Source organism: Cyprinodon variegatus, unplaced genomic scaffold (assembly GCF_000732505.1).
Source record: "Cyprinodon variegatus isolate N-32 unplaced genomic scaffold, C_variegatus-1.0 Scaffold42, whole genome shotgun sequence".
In the NCBI taxonomy this organism is placed as follows: domain Eukaryota; kingdom Metazoa; phylum Chordata; class Actinopteri; order Cyprinodontiformes; family Cyprinodontidae; genus Cyprinodon; species Cyprinodon variegatus.
The window spans coordinates 1,129,472-1,142,162 of record NW_015150495.1 but is presented as its reverse complement, the minus strand read 5'-3'; the positions used below and the strand labels follow the sequence as shown (position 1 = coordinate 1,142,162).

At 37.0% G+C, this 12,691-nt stretch overlaps 1 protein-coding gene across 2 annotated transcripts in view; it reads right to left on the bottom strand.

Moving 5' to 3' along the window:
• Nucleotides 1-1,019: 1,019 nt before the first annotated feature.
• LOC107081850 (collagen alpha-1(XVIII) chain-like) overlaps nt 1,020-12,691 on the bottom strand; it is an 80,230-nt gene continuing 68,558 nt past the window's right edge. For both annotated transcript variants that reach the window (XM_015370177.1, XM_015370178.1), the window contains exons 23-44: nt 12,436-12,471; nt 12,273-12,356; nt 12,064-12,129; nt 11,915-11,977; nt 11,658-11,750; nt 11,486-11,521; nt 11,301-11,354; nt 10,672-10,728; nt 9,699-9,758; nt 8,933-8,974; nt 8,425-8,452; nt 8,250-8,318; nt 8,019-8,044; nt 7,838-7,936; nt 7,610-7,763; nt 6,616-6,689; nt 6,185-6,313; nt 5,717-5,764; nt 5,573-5,635; nt 5,291-5,488; nt 5,101-5,216; nt 1,020-2,111 (exon numbers count right to left, since the gene is read on the bottom strand). In XM_015370177.1, the coding sequence (XP_015225663.1) occupies nt 1,910-2,111; nt 5,101-5,216; nt 5,291-5,488; nt 5,573-5,635; nt 5,717-5,764; nt 6,185-6,313; nt 6,616-6,689; nt 7,610-7,763; nt 7,838-7,936; nt 8,019-8,044; nt 8,250-8,318; nt 8,425-8,452; nt 8,933-8,974; nt 9,699-9,758; nt 10,672-10,728; nt 11,301-11,354; nt 11,486-11,521; nt 11,658-11,750; nt 11,915-11,977; nt 12,064-12,129; nt 12,273-12,356; nt 12,436-12,471 (1,797 nt within the window). In that variant the 3' untranslated portion in view covers nt 1,020-1,909. The remainder of the gene's footprint in view (nt 2,112-5,100; nt 5,217-5,290; nt 5,489-5,572; nt 5,636-5,716; nt 5,765-6,184; nt 6,314-6,615; nt 6,690-7,609; nt 7,764-7,837; nt 7,937-8,018; nt 8,045-8,249; nt 8,319-8,424; nt 8,453-8,932; nt 8,975-9,698; nt 9,759-10,671; nt 10,729-11,300; nt 11,355-11,485; nt 11,522-11,657; nt 11,751-11,914; nt 11,978-12,063; nt 12,130-12,272; nt 12,357-12,435; nt 12,472-12,691) is intronic.

Genomic DNA, 12,691 nt, shown 5'->3' with positions numbered 1-12,691 from the left:
TTATGAGAATAGAGTAATAATATTATGAGAATAAAGTCATAACATTATGAAAATAAGTCATAAAATTATGAGAATAAAGTCATAAAATTATGAAAATATAGTCCTAAAATTATTAGAATAAAGTCGTAACATGAAAATAAAGTCATGACATTATGAAAATAAAGTCATAAAATTATGAAAATTAAGTTGTAAAATTATGAGAATTAAGTCATAACAATACGAGAATAAAGCAAAAAAATTATGAGAAAAAAGTCCTAAAATTACAAGAGTGAAATCACAATGAGAATAGCCATAAAATTAAGAAAATAAAGTCCTAAAATTACGAGAATAAAGTTGTATTTTACAAGAAGCACTTTCTTCCCTAAAATGATATTATACTTTGGCTCTGGTTTGACAAATAAGGAAATCTTTCAGCACATCAGCATCTATTTAGTCAGTATTAATTAGTGTTCTCAGGTTGCTGTCTGGTGGCGCTGGACGGCAGTCATATGCTGTTAGGAGCTCAAAGCTTTCTTTCTAAAATGGGTTGTTGTATGATGACTTCATTCTTGTAATGTTACGACTTTATTTTCAAAATTAAAAAAAATATAAAAAATCTCTAGCCTGCCCCTAATACTCCGTCGTACTAAAGTAACTTTGGACGGGGTAGTATTTTTAGTAGTAATGTTAATACTACGCCATCTTTAGTTGTATCTCTATGTCCTATAAACTCCTATTAAATGAACTTTCCTCACTCTTAAAGAAGTACAAATGAAATATTAAAAGTCGTAATCAAAAGTATGATAATTATTAAGCTTTGATATTTTGAGTTGGGCTGCAGGTTTGTTTTTGTTTTTTTTTCATCTGCAATAACATCAACAATTTATGAAAAGAAAAAAATCTTTATTTCCAAAACAACAAATATTTATACAAAACATGTGCTTTCCCTTTGGATTTCACTTCCCTTTTGATTCTTTTCAAACATCAATTCATATGGAATTAAATGTTGTTTCCAACTAACTATGAGATTGTTTGTTTTGTTTTTTTACCTTTAATTGACATCAAAAGTAAAATCCCCAAACCTTTTTGTTCTGGAACAATGAACAAATATAGACCTAAGCAAGAGGAGAGACAGACCGTAAACAATGATAAATTACATTCTTTTTTTTTTTTTGGTCTAATTTCATGTTATGTGCTGTGACTGCATAAATAAATCACTGGATTTAAATTAAATAAGCCTTTTAGAGAAAAGGCTGAATGATCAGGGTGAATTAAAAGCTATGACAAAACAAACAGGAAAGCTAAACAAGAAAACCTTGAAAAATAAAATACAGTGCATCACAAACATCATTGGTGGCAACATCAGTCGTCTCATTTTCCCTTTGGATGAAGTAAAATGTAAGCTAATAGAAAAATGATGGCACTAGGAATCAAAAATAAACACTAGAAGAACCTTCAGAGACATACTGGCTTAGAAAAGTAGGATTTAGCACAGCTGACCTATTTTTTTATATCCAATGTGAAGGAAATCATGAGTAGGTGGTACTTTATATCAATGCAGCTGAGGTGATGCATATTTAAAAAATGCATTTATTTGTTCACTTTGTTAAAGTTAAATCTTTTACCTTCAGGGTTTTATTTTGCATTACTGCATGTGCCACCAGGTTTGAAATCTTTAAAATGCTTCATAATAAATAAAGACATTCTGTGATCCTTGCTTCCAAACATAAACTTTTACCTGTGGAAAAGGAGCCTTCAGTTGTGAACACCGTGACCCCAGTCCTCGATCTAACTGATCTCGGAAGTCAGAAAACTACAAAACATCTTGGTTTAAAAGCTCAAACAGCTACATGTAGCCCCAAAGCTGAAAACGATGTCCTTAAATAGTCTTTATAGGTCCAGGTGGAGTTGTGTCTCAAAGAGACACTAGTTAAGAGTGTTTGTAGGTCTCGATGCAAAGAACGATGTACTCGGTGGAACAGCTTCTTGTCTCCTGGCCGAGGAGCAGACCTGAGGTCAGGCTGGAGGACTGGCCCATCACTGAGAAGTTGTCTGCCTGCCACGTCTCACAGTGTTTGTCCATCACTCTGAGACCTCTGCTGGTGGAACCATGCCAGATGCTTTTCTTGGGCCTATCGGAAGCATGACAGAAAATATCCCAGCTCTTTAAACAGCTCTGGCCAGAAGTTTATATACATACTTCAAAGACGTGATAGTGAATATTAATTTGGGACTTAAAATGCTTTCAACTTTGAGTTTTGAGCAAGCTTTTAGTTGAATACACTTGAAAAAAAACAAAAACCTTATGAGTTACTGCAACATTTAATTTCCCTTTAAAAGAGTACTTATTAATTGTATTGAATTTTGATAACTGATCCTGATAACATTTGTTTAGCTGTTTCTCTTCAAAATGAGGCAACTAAAGTAGATTTTATTGCCATTCCCCTTTTGTTTTTTTTTGTTTTTTTTACTCTCACATAAAAAGTACTCCTGAATCAGTGCTTGTGAGTCCTTTGTATGTGTCTGCTCTGTCTTCTAAAGCCAAAAGTCAATAGAAGGCCATTCATGCTGAGCCTGTCTCATCTGGAAATGTCTTCCTGTAACACATAACTTTTCATTTCCATGGTCGCTACATATTCATCCAGAACAAATTAATTCTGATACTACATGACTCCATAATCAGCTAGGTTTCCTGAGATAGTCTCCTTTTTTTGAAAGTCTTCAACTAATCTGTCTTTATAATTTGACTGATTTGAGGCTGTAAAGTGCCTTTAGATCAAATACATTAGAAATTCTTGTCATAGAAAAAAAGTGGATTGAATCTTTTTTTAATCCAGGGTTAAATCATCATTAAATTACAAACAAATTGGCAGATGCTCTATTTAGCTACTACATGCTACTTTTCTGATCACACATTTTTCTTTCAAGGTTGTTTAAATCTTCTACACATTTTTTCCCCCCAGCTTTTTATTATTACACTGTCACAAATACAGAGCAACGAAATAAACTCTCTGCATTTCACCCATACCCTTGTGGAGCAGTGGGCTGCCATTATTCGGCACCCGGGGATCAGTGTGGGGTTAAGGGTCTTGCTCAGGGACCCAGAGTGGCAGTCTGTGGGAGTGGGGCTTGAACTCAAAACCTCTGGATTCCAAGCTCTATGCCCTAAACACTAGTCCGCCACTCCCCCAATAAAGTACAGTTGTTTTTTATACTTCTTTTTTTTCATCTGGGAATATATATTCCAAGGAGTAAATTCTCTCAGGATGCTTGTTGTTTATTTTTTTTAAATATAGTGTCATTTCATGGATTAAAAATGACAAGATTCTTGAAATATACAAACTGTATATGTGTTTATGGCAAATATCATATTAATGTTTGAATAGCTCTTTGTTAGAAGCTTCTATTGCATGCTTTAAATGTCTTTGAAGGGAAAATTCAATGTCCTATTAATTTCCCTTACATATATTTTGCGTTTACTTACTTTATAAAAGTATTCAATCAAGCCTTTACACCTGCAAGGTCACACAGTGTCTGAGTGAGAGGAGTTACTGTTTCACTATTTGTTTGGGACAGAAAATAATCGTTCCCATAACAAGCCAGACACTGTCTCAAGGTTTATTCATACAATTTTATTTTTTTCAATTCAATTTACTTCAGTTTATTTATATAGCACCAATTCGCAACACATATCATCACAAGGCTCTTTACAGAGACAATACAGTCAGTTTTGTTCAAAGTTTTCTATTTAAGGAAAACCAGCTGATTGCATGAACTCTGATTTTCATCAACTGTCTGTAACTTGTTTTGATTAGCTGTATGTGGAGACCTTCACACTTTTCTGCAGGCTTTAAGTTAGTGAGATAATCTTTGTCTAGTTAGAGTAGGACAGAGCATCAAGCTGTATATTATTATATGTGTTTCATCTTTGCAAAGATAATAAAGTGATGACTGAGTAAATTACCTTCGATTTCCTTTAGTAAAGTGGATTGCATAGCTGAATACTTTTTCCTACAACATATAATAGCCAAAGTGAAGCCTTTTTAAAATGAATGTCTTCTGGAGTAACATTTTACGGGCCGGTTAGTTGTTGGAAGGATAGTGCTGTATTGATGCAATGCAAACAGGGAATGTAATATATACAGTAAGAGGACTATATCCAAATCCTCCCTAACATGCATCAAAACTGGCTAAGAATGGAAAAGCAGGCTAACATTAAGCTAATGGAAATTGTTGCCAAAACCATATATTGGGATTATGGTTAAAAACTGAACCCTTTCTAAAAATCAAGCAATATTAATTTTATGATCTTCCAAGAAGAATAGTCCACTATTAGGTGAATAATATGCTAGAAGCTAGTTAATAGCTAAAAAAGTCTGTGGTCGAACTTGGTGATGGACATTTACTGAAGGATGTATACAAACATTTGAACCATTTATAGATGCTGGAGATCGGCCTGTTTTTCCAGTGTAGTCCTGTTTCTCTGACTGTCACTGGCTGGATGTGCTCTCTTCATCCTCTGACATGGGAGTTTTCTGCCTTGCTGTGTGTTTCCAGGACTGGGCTGCCTTTTACAGCTGCTTTTTGTATCTCTGCTTCTGTCTCCTTGAACCCCAGTCGGCCTCGACAGATGGCTGCTCACACTGAGCCTGGTTCTGCTGTAGGTTTTTCTCCTGTTAAAGGGCGTTTTTCCTCTCCACTGTCGCTTTAAGCATGCTTAGTGTGAAGGATTGCATTCGAGTCAATGAGTCGATGCAATCAACTGGTTTTCCTTAGATAGAAAACTTTGGGTCAATTTGACTGTATGATCTGGTGGGCTATGAAGTGCCTTGAGATGACATGTGTTGTAAATTGGCACTATATAAATAAACGGAATTGAATTGAACCAGTGATGACTGTTTTGAGGCTGTTTAAAGTGAGGAAAATATCTAATAAATTCAAACTTTGTCACCTCATTAATGATATAATCAGTTTACCCACAATGGAAGATGGGTCAAAATAAGTCATTAAAGGCCTTAAATCAATAGGACTATCATGCCTTTGATGCATGTATGTAAACTACTAATGCTGTAAATAAGCAAAAAAAAAAAAATTATAATAATAATGTCCAAGTTCACCCACCAGAAGGGATCAGCTAAAACATCCCGGCCATCGAAGGAGTAGATGGGTATCCTGGGATTCACTGGCCCCCCGTTGCCATTGAATATGGACCGCCAGTTCCTGAACATCACATCTCCCTGAAGGGAAATATTCCTTTAATCCAAGGAATTGAGCTCTGATCAAGGTTTTTGGGCACAGAGAGTCCACTCACCCTGAGGTTGGTTACTGGCAGAGAGTCCCTGAACCCAGGGTAGACCACATTGACCAGGTCTTGCCTGTGAGATGAAATGAAGGCACGGTAGTTGGGCGCCAAACCCATGGCCTTAGCCTGCTCATAACACATCCGGTCCGCCATGTCGAGCCCCATCATGTTTCCCGTGTGCGGTTGGTTCAAGGCCACTAAGTTTAGCTTATTTGTGAGAAAGCAAAAAGATGGATGTTAGTCTATAACATTCAGCTCTATACGTCCTGGCAACCAGAATCTAGATGTTACCCTTTCTTTGACTGAACGGACTCTTTGCATTGTCTCTCCTCTAACTTGATATGCAACTCGAGGCTGAAAGATGAGTTAAGAAGTTTTAGTGAAACATTACAACACTTAGGGTGGACTTTATAAATCTTGAAAAGCAGTAAGTACCTCATCTTGGGGAATGACGTTATTTGGGAGGTAGACCAGGCTGCCGAGCTGCGGGAAAAGTCAATACGATTACACTGGTTCAAAGCGTTACATATCATGTTGTTTAAACAACATCATAATAGAGAACTGCATAGGTTGAGTTAAACCAACATTTATTAGGTGATTTAACAAGCTTTCTAAGTCACACTGCCACAATACTTCACCACACACAGCAGTAGAAGGTCAATGATTTCTATAAACGGGAGCTACAGTACAACATTAATCATTCCCTCAAACAGGCTGTTTCACCTTTGATAATGATCCCTGCTGAGTCACAGCATGAAGGAAAGTGTTTGACTAAAACGGCTTCTTTCATTTCTCAGTAGTGATCAAAGGATACTCTCAGGGTGAAGACTGTTTTCAGATATCCAGGAAAGAGCTACGTTTTAAAACAAACCCCACAGGAAACATTTAACTCCTCGTTAGTACCTGTATTTCCTTCCAGCCCTGGGGAACCTTCAGGAAGAGACTTCCTGTTGCTTTGACATACGCCAGAGTCCCCTCTTCGTCCTTCGATGTCTGCTGCATCATACTCTCCCGAGTCGAAAAGGTTTTCAGCTAAAACCAGTTGAAAAAGTTAGTGACATTAGATGTATGTTGGATGGTTGGTGTGAGTTGATTAGATCTCCCTCAGACAAGGAAGGAGTCCATTCCAAATCATTTCTAAGGTGTTGCATGGTAAATACTAACATCTGTTTGTACATGTTGCATAGGATTTGCCTTCTTTTCGAATCTGGCATTACAAGTATATAAATCAATATCTGATCTGTGTGCTACATTCAAATAAACAATCTCTATGTAATTTAGAAACTGACTGAGAACAAAAAACATTTAATGCAATGACAAGGAAAAAAACCTACAAATGCTGAGTTACTTGAAGTCCCAGGGGTTCCAGGTGGTCCGGGAGGTCCAGGGGGACCAGGGATGGTCATTGCTGGAACAAAACAAGTCAATATATGAATATTTAAGAAATGTAGCAGGGTTTCCACCATATAATCATACACCTTCACAGAGAAATAGATAGACGGAGCACTGTACTGGTCCAGATAAATATTTAAAAAGGTTAAAAAATATATATATATATTTATCAGAGCTAAGACATCCTGATCATCAGCACTCTGACTTTATTGCCTTCCTCTGTAGATTATTTCAGGAAAACAGATTAATTAATCAATTCTTTCATATTTTCTCAAGTCATAAACATAAAGCTTAATGTATTTTATTTGATCATGGTGCATTAGCCCCACTACGTTGATACTTCATAGAACCCCCCTAAGCAGCATATTTGCACATTGATTGTTTAAAAATAAAGGGAAAAAAGGTGTAAAATCATGTATACTGGAAGAGGATCATCTTTCTTATGTCTGGACTTTGACTGGACCATTCTTCCGCAGCTCTGCCTGAACCTCTACTGACGGAACCTCAGTAATAAGAAAATTGCTGCTGCGCCCAGGTTTTACACTTAGCTACAGCAGCAAGGCATTCCCTTACCATGATGCTGCCACCACCATGTTTTACTATGGGGATGGATCATGGTGATACACAAGAATGGATTTAGCCAACTGTTGCGTGTGGCACATGGGCCCATTCCTGTTCTTATCTCACCTGCACTAAATTGCTCTACAGCATCCTTCAGTCATATCTGCTGTTGTCTTGATCCTATGTGCTTATTATCTATTCACTTATAAACGTCTGAATCCTTGTTTCAATTACACACAGCTTGACTTGATTTATTTAGGTAAGTTAGGTAAGCTAAGTTGATTCAAATGGGTGATTTTAACATGACAAAATAACAGAAGGATATGGAGACTTTTTAGTTTTATTGAGAAGGCTTTGATCCAAAAAGGTTTATACCTGAACCATATATGTGGGGCATTCCAGGTGGTCCTGGAGGTCCTGGAGGGCCAGGAGGACCGACGGCTCCAGGTCTGCCATAACCTGGAACCCCAGGTGGGCCAGGCATCCCTGGGCGCCCAGGAGGTCCAAGCACTGACTCCCCTTTGGGACCCTAAACAATTTTGAGAAAATTATGTCACTGATGATCATTTTTTTTAAACCAGCGACAGCCAAACAGTGACTCACCACCAGGCCGGACCTCCCAGGTAGGCCTGGCTGTCCCGGGGACCCTGCCGCCCCCTTTTCTCCTTTCTCCCCCTTGATGCCACGGTCACCCTTTATCTCCTGTAGGAACACAGAAAAAAAAATCCAAAACAAGAACATCAAGTAAGCAGGAAGAAAAGTGGAACTTAGGAATGAAACTTACCCAGCTGCCTGTAGGGAAAAATGAGCCTTCAAAAGAAAAAAACAAAAAAACAAAAAACAGATCAGTTTACTTATAAATGGATTTTACTCATTAAGAGAGGCTCAGATATTTTGGAAACCAGCTAAAAACGTTTCATCCCAGCAGGGTGTCTGCACAAACAAGCAAAATCACAAAGCTCAAAACACTGTTATGTGTTTTTAATTATCAAAAACAAAATAACTGCTTTCTTACTTCGGGGAGCCGGTAAACCTGGAAGACCCCTCTCTCCCTTCTCTCCTTTTGGTCCTCCGAGGCAGTTACCTTTATTAGAAAAATCCAAACACGATTTCTGTTCTTCCTTTCTTTAATCTTTGAGATAAAAAAGCTGTATTCAGACTATTATGACTCAAAGTGGGATCAAACCAACCTGTTGCAATTGTTCCATTGGGATGGAGCTGGAATAAATGAAGCAAAGAGTTAAAAAGTGAGGAATAACAACAATAAAGGCATTCAATAATAATTCTGAACATTTCTAATCATTCAATGGTGAGTTTAGTAGCCCATACACATCAACCTTGATGTGTTTTATTTCTTTTCCTTTGTCAGCTCTGAGCCCTTCCTGTTGTTCACATGCAGCATGCAGGGACGTTTTTAGAATCACCCTGAAGAGGCTCTAAGTGACAGAAGGTTGGCTGATATGAGTATAACATGCACAATACAAGTGGGGAAAGAAGAAAATGAGGGTTAAGGAGTGAGGCCTGAATGGGGAAGGATCTGAGTAGTTTTTTTCAAGGGTTTAATCAAAAAAGAACCACAAGCAAACACTAATTGTCCTTAAAGTTATCGATCAACAGCACAACAACATAGTCAGAGGCATATTCATCTTTGGCAATAAGATGGTGTCATGCTATGTTCAAACATGATTTTAAACCTACAGGCATTTTGCAGTGAGGCCTGGGAGGGATGGGGAACACTGTCTTCAAAAACAAGGAAAACAATCATGGTGAGCTTCTGAAAATGAACAATGAAAAAGCTAAGAAGATATAACGGTAACGCTTTCTTTTAAAGCACATCGATAACCATGTAATAACACGGTAATTACATAGCAAGTTACACTATATTACTAGGTAACATAAAACTTTATCTGGAAATTACCCCAAAATTAAGGTATATAATTTCAAATTAATAACCTGTATGCAATTATTACAATTGTATGTTACTAGGTAACAATGGAGAGTTTTGGTTAAGTTTCTAAATAATCTTTCTATTATTGGCCACCAACTACCGACGGCTTACAAAGTAAATTGTAACTTATGATCAGGTAAGTAAAGCATTATAAAACTCAACTCAAGTTAATATAAATAACAGTTTAGTGAACAAGATTGGCTTGCTGTCTTCTAGGGTTGGTTTTCTGTTATATACCGTACCAAGTAATAAACTGCATTTTACTAGATAGTAACACATTAATTTATTGCTCTCAGTGAAATGAATTTGAGTTACCTGGTAATAACTTTGAAATCTAAAAAGTCTGACTTTACCTTATCTGCTTAAAATTTGAAGCACAGCATTTACCCAAATTTTCCATAGTTTTTATTGTTACCTTGTAATAAAGTTTAACTTGCTATGTTATTACCATGTTATTACATGGTTATTTCTGTACTGTAAAAGAAAGCGTTACACATAAAATGACTCTATATTTACTCCTTTGGGGCAGTTGAAGGTTCCTGGTCGGCCCGGCAGTCCGGGAGGTCCAGGAGGTCCCTAAAAGGGTGCAGAAGAAACGTTCAGTGCAGAAAGTCAAGGTGGGAAGTTTTTATTGAACCTTACAGTGGTGTCTAAGCACAGGAACACTCCATCTGATGCTATCTGTACTGAAAGGACTCAAATGTTTTAAAACTTCATTAAGGAGATTTATCAGTCATCTGTGCTTGAAGAAGTTTGAGAAGTGTTTTCACACAATCATAAGCTTATCAAAATGGCAAATACATTTTATTGTAAGGAACAGAGTTTATAAAAGCCAACATGTTTATAAATTCAGACAAAAAAAAAACAACTTTCAATTTAAACTAAATGTGTTCAAATGGCTTAAGATGTAAAATGAGTCTTGGTGGTTTAGTAGGGATTGCCTTTTTATGTTATTACACATAAATATACAGTTGAAACCTAATACTTATCTACACTGTATAACAAGACATGAAACATATTTTTTTATCTCACAGTATGAAATAGATCAGAGTGAATTTTTAGGTCGGAAAAGAACATCTAACATCTAAACATTCAGTTTAAAGAAAATCTCTTTATCTGGCTGCTGTACTATACAGCTGAGAATCTAGTATCCTGGTTTCTGTGATAGAAAGATTCCCACAGCATAATGTTGCCATCGCCATGCTTTACAATAGTGATTTTTTTTAGAAATTCCAAATAAACTTGTTTCTCCCAGTTTTGGTATCTCTAAGGTGCTGCAAAATGTCTCTAATCTCTTTAAAATATACCTATTTGACTCTTAGCACACATCTGTAACCAAACAAGACCTTTCTAAAGTGGATTGGTGGGAATATTTTAGGGTGACACTATGTATTGAACTGTGATCATCCTACATCTTATAGCAAGATTCCATAAATAGATAAATATCACTATTGGATGAATGGCTGTTAATAGGAAAGATGTAACTTACTGGCAGGCCAAGGGCATCCCCTTTCTCTCCTTTAGGTCCCATTAATCCTGGCCGACCCTGCAAGCAGAAAGTGGGGAAACATTTCATTTACCTCTATGAATTGTTTGGACACATCTAAGTTGGTCTAAATAATTTGACAGCATTCTAAAGTTTTAAAGATAAACTTTGGTTACACATAAAATCCATCCTAAACTTTGATATCATTCCGTTATTTTATTGGTTATTGTTTTTAACCATGTTTTCTTCTTCTTTGTGAACATATTGTAGTAGCTTAATTTAGTTTCACTTGTACGGTCAAGAGTTTTTCACCAAAGTAAGTCTAACTTGGGGTTGAATAATTTCTCATAATTAATTATTGTATTTTAAACAGAAGTCATGGTGAATGTATTCAATATATGTGCAGAGTTATCTGCTGACCATAATCTGAGCTAGAATCAAACTTTTATTTGTTGTCCTAACATACAGACAGTTCACAGAACAATGTATGATAGTCCAAATATTATCTGATTAAATGATACATTTGCACCCCGTACTTAAGGTGCCATTAAATATATTATAACTGCATAACAGCATCTGTATATTTTTACTTTATTCATGCTATAAATGCTTATTTAGCTAATTTTGCTTACTTGGCGTCCAGGGAAACCAATTTCTCCTTTAGGTCCTGGTGGTCCAATAGGCCCCTTAAAGCAAAAAAACAAAAAAACTAAACAGAATTTCTTAGATGTATGAAAATCCTACTTCTTTCACAGCTGTTAACCAAACCTAATGATGTTCGAAACTGCCATTCATGTTGTTCTCATTAAAAACTTACAGGAACTCCAGGGGCTCCAGGAACACCATTATCTCCCTGCCAACATTGATACATACACATTGTGCTGTGATGTACAGGTTTTTCCAAGGTAATTACATTTTGAGAACTCAATCACATTCATTACTATGATTGATTTTATATGAATCTAATGTGTTTTGGAGTGAAATGTTACCTTGATTCCTTTGGTTCCCACTGCTCCAAACTGAGCCAAATCTGACATTAAGGATCCATCTGCTCTGATGAGATACGGCTCACCCTTTTCTCCCTGCACACAAACACCAGTTAACAATAAGGGGCAGGCGAAAAACAGCATGCACACAAAATAAACCCGTTAGAATGAGTTTTTACGTCAAAACAATACAAAATTGAATTTATTTATATATGTAACATATTTCAAATTAAAACAAAGGTTATATATGTAAATCTTACTTTTATTCCCTGAGGCCCTTGCAAACCTTGCAATCCAATGTCTCCTTTTGGACCTTTAGGTCCCTATAAAAATGTTAGAAACCAGAATTAAAAATGACCTGTTTAAAGTTATTTGTTTAACAACCATCTGTAGTTTTTATGATACTCACAGCCAGACCCTGAGTTTCAAATATCCCTGAGAAATTGAAGGCACCGTCTGTTGCATTAAGCAGAAGCTGCGAAAGAAGGGAGAGAAAACGTCCACTCTCTGAATAAAGAATGAAACACTGGTGGAGAATTTGCTCTGATTTTTGAACATGCTAGACGAAGGTTAGAGACTACAAATGTCTGTTACAGTCTAAGCTCTGATGCCACTTACATCCTGGAGGTTCATAACTGGTCCTGGAGGTCCAGGTGGTCCTGGAGGGCCGGGCACACTTAGCCCATCTCGACCTTGTTCTCCCTAAAACAGACTATTGGTTGTTAGGCTTTGTGTTACTTAAAAAAGTGGGGATAAATCAACTTCTTGGTAATCGTTTCACCTTTGGTCCTGGATCTCCTTTGTTCCCCTTTTCTCCCTATAAGCATACACAGCATGTCAGAGAAGACTAACTGTATAGAGCATGAAACGGGCCTTGAAAGTCAGCCCGAAACCGACCCGAGTCCGAAAGAACCAGGCCCATGCCCGGCCCGGCCCGTTATGATTGACAGCTTCGTAGAGCCCGACCCGTTTGCAGCCCGACATTTTTCAATTGTGCGCATTAAGGGCTAATCTCCGTTTCACTTCTGTAACATCCA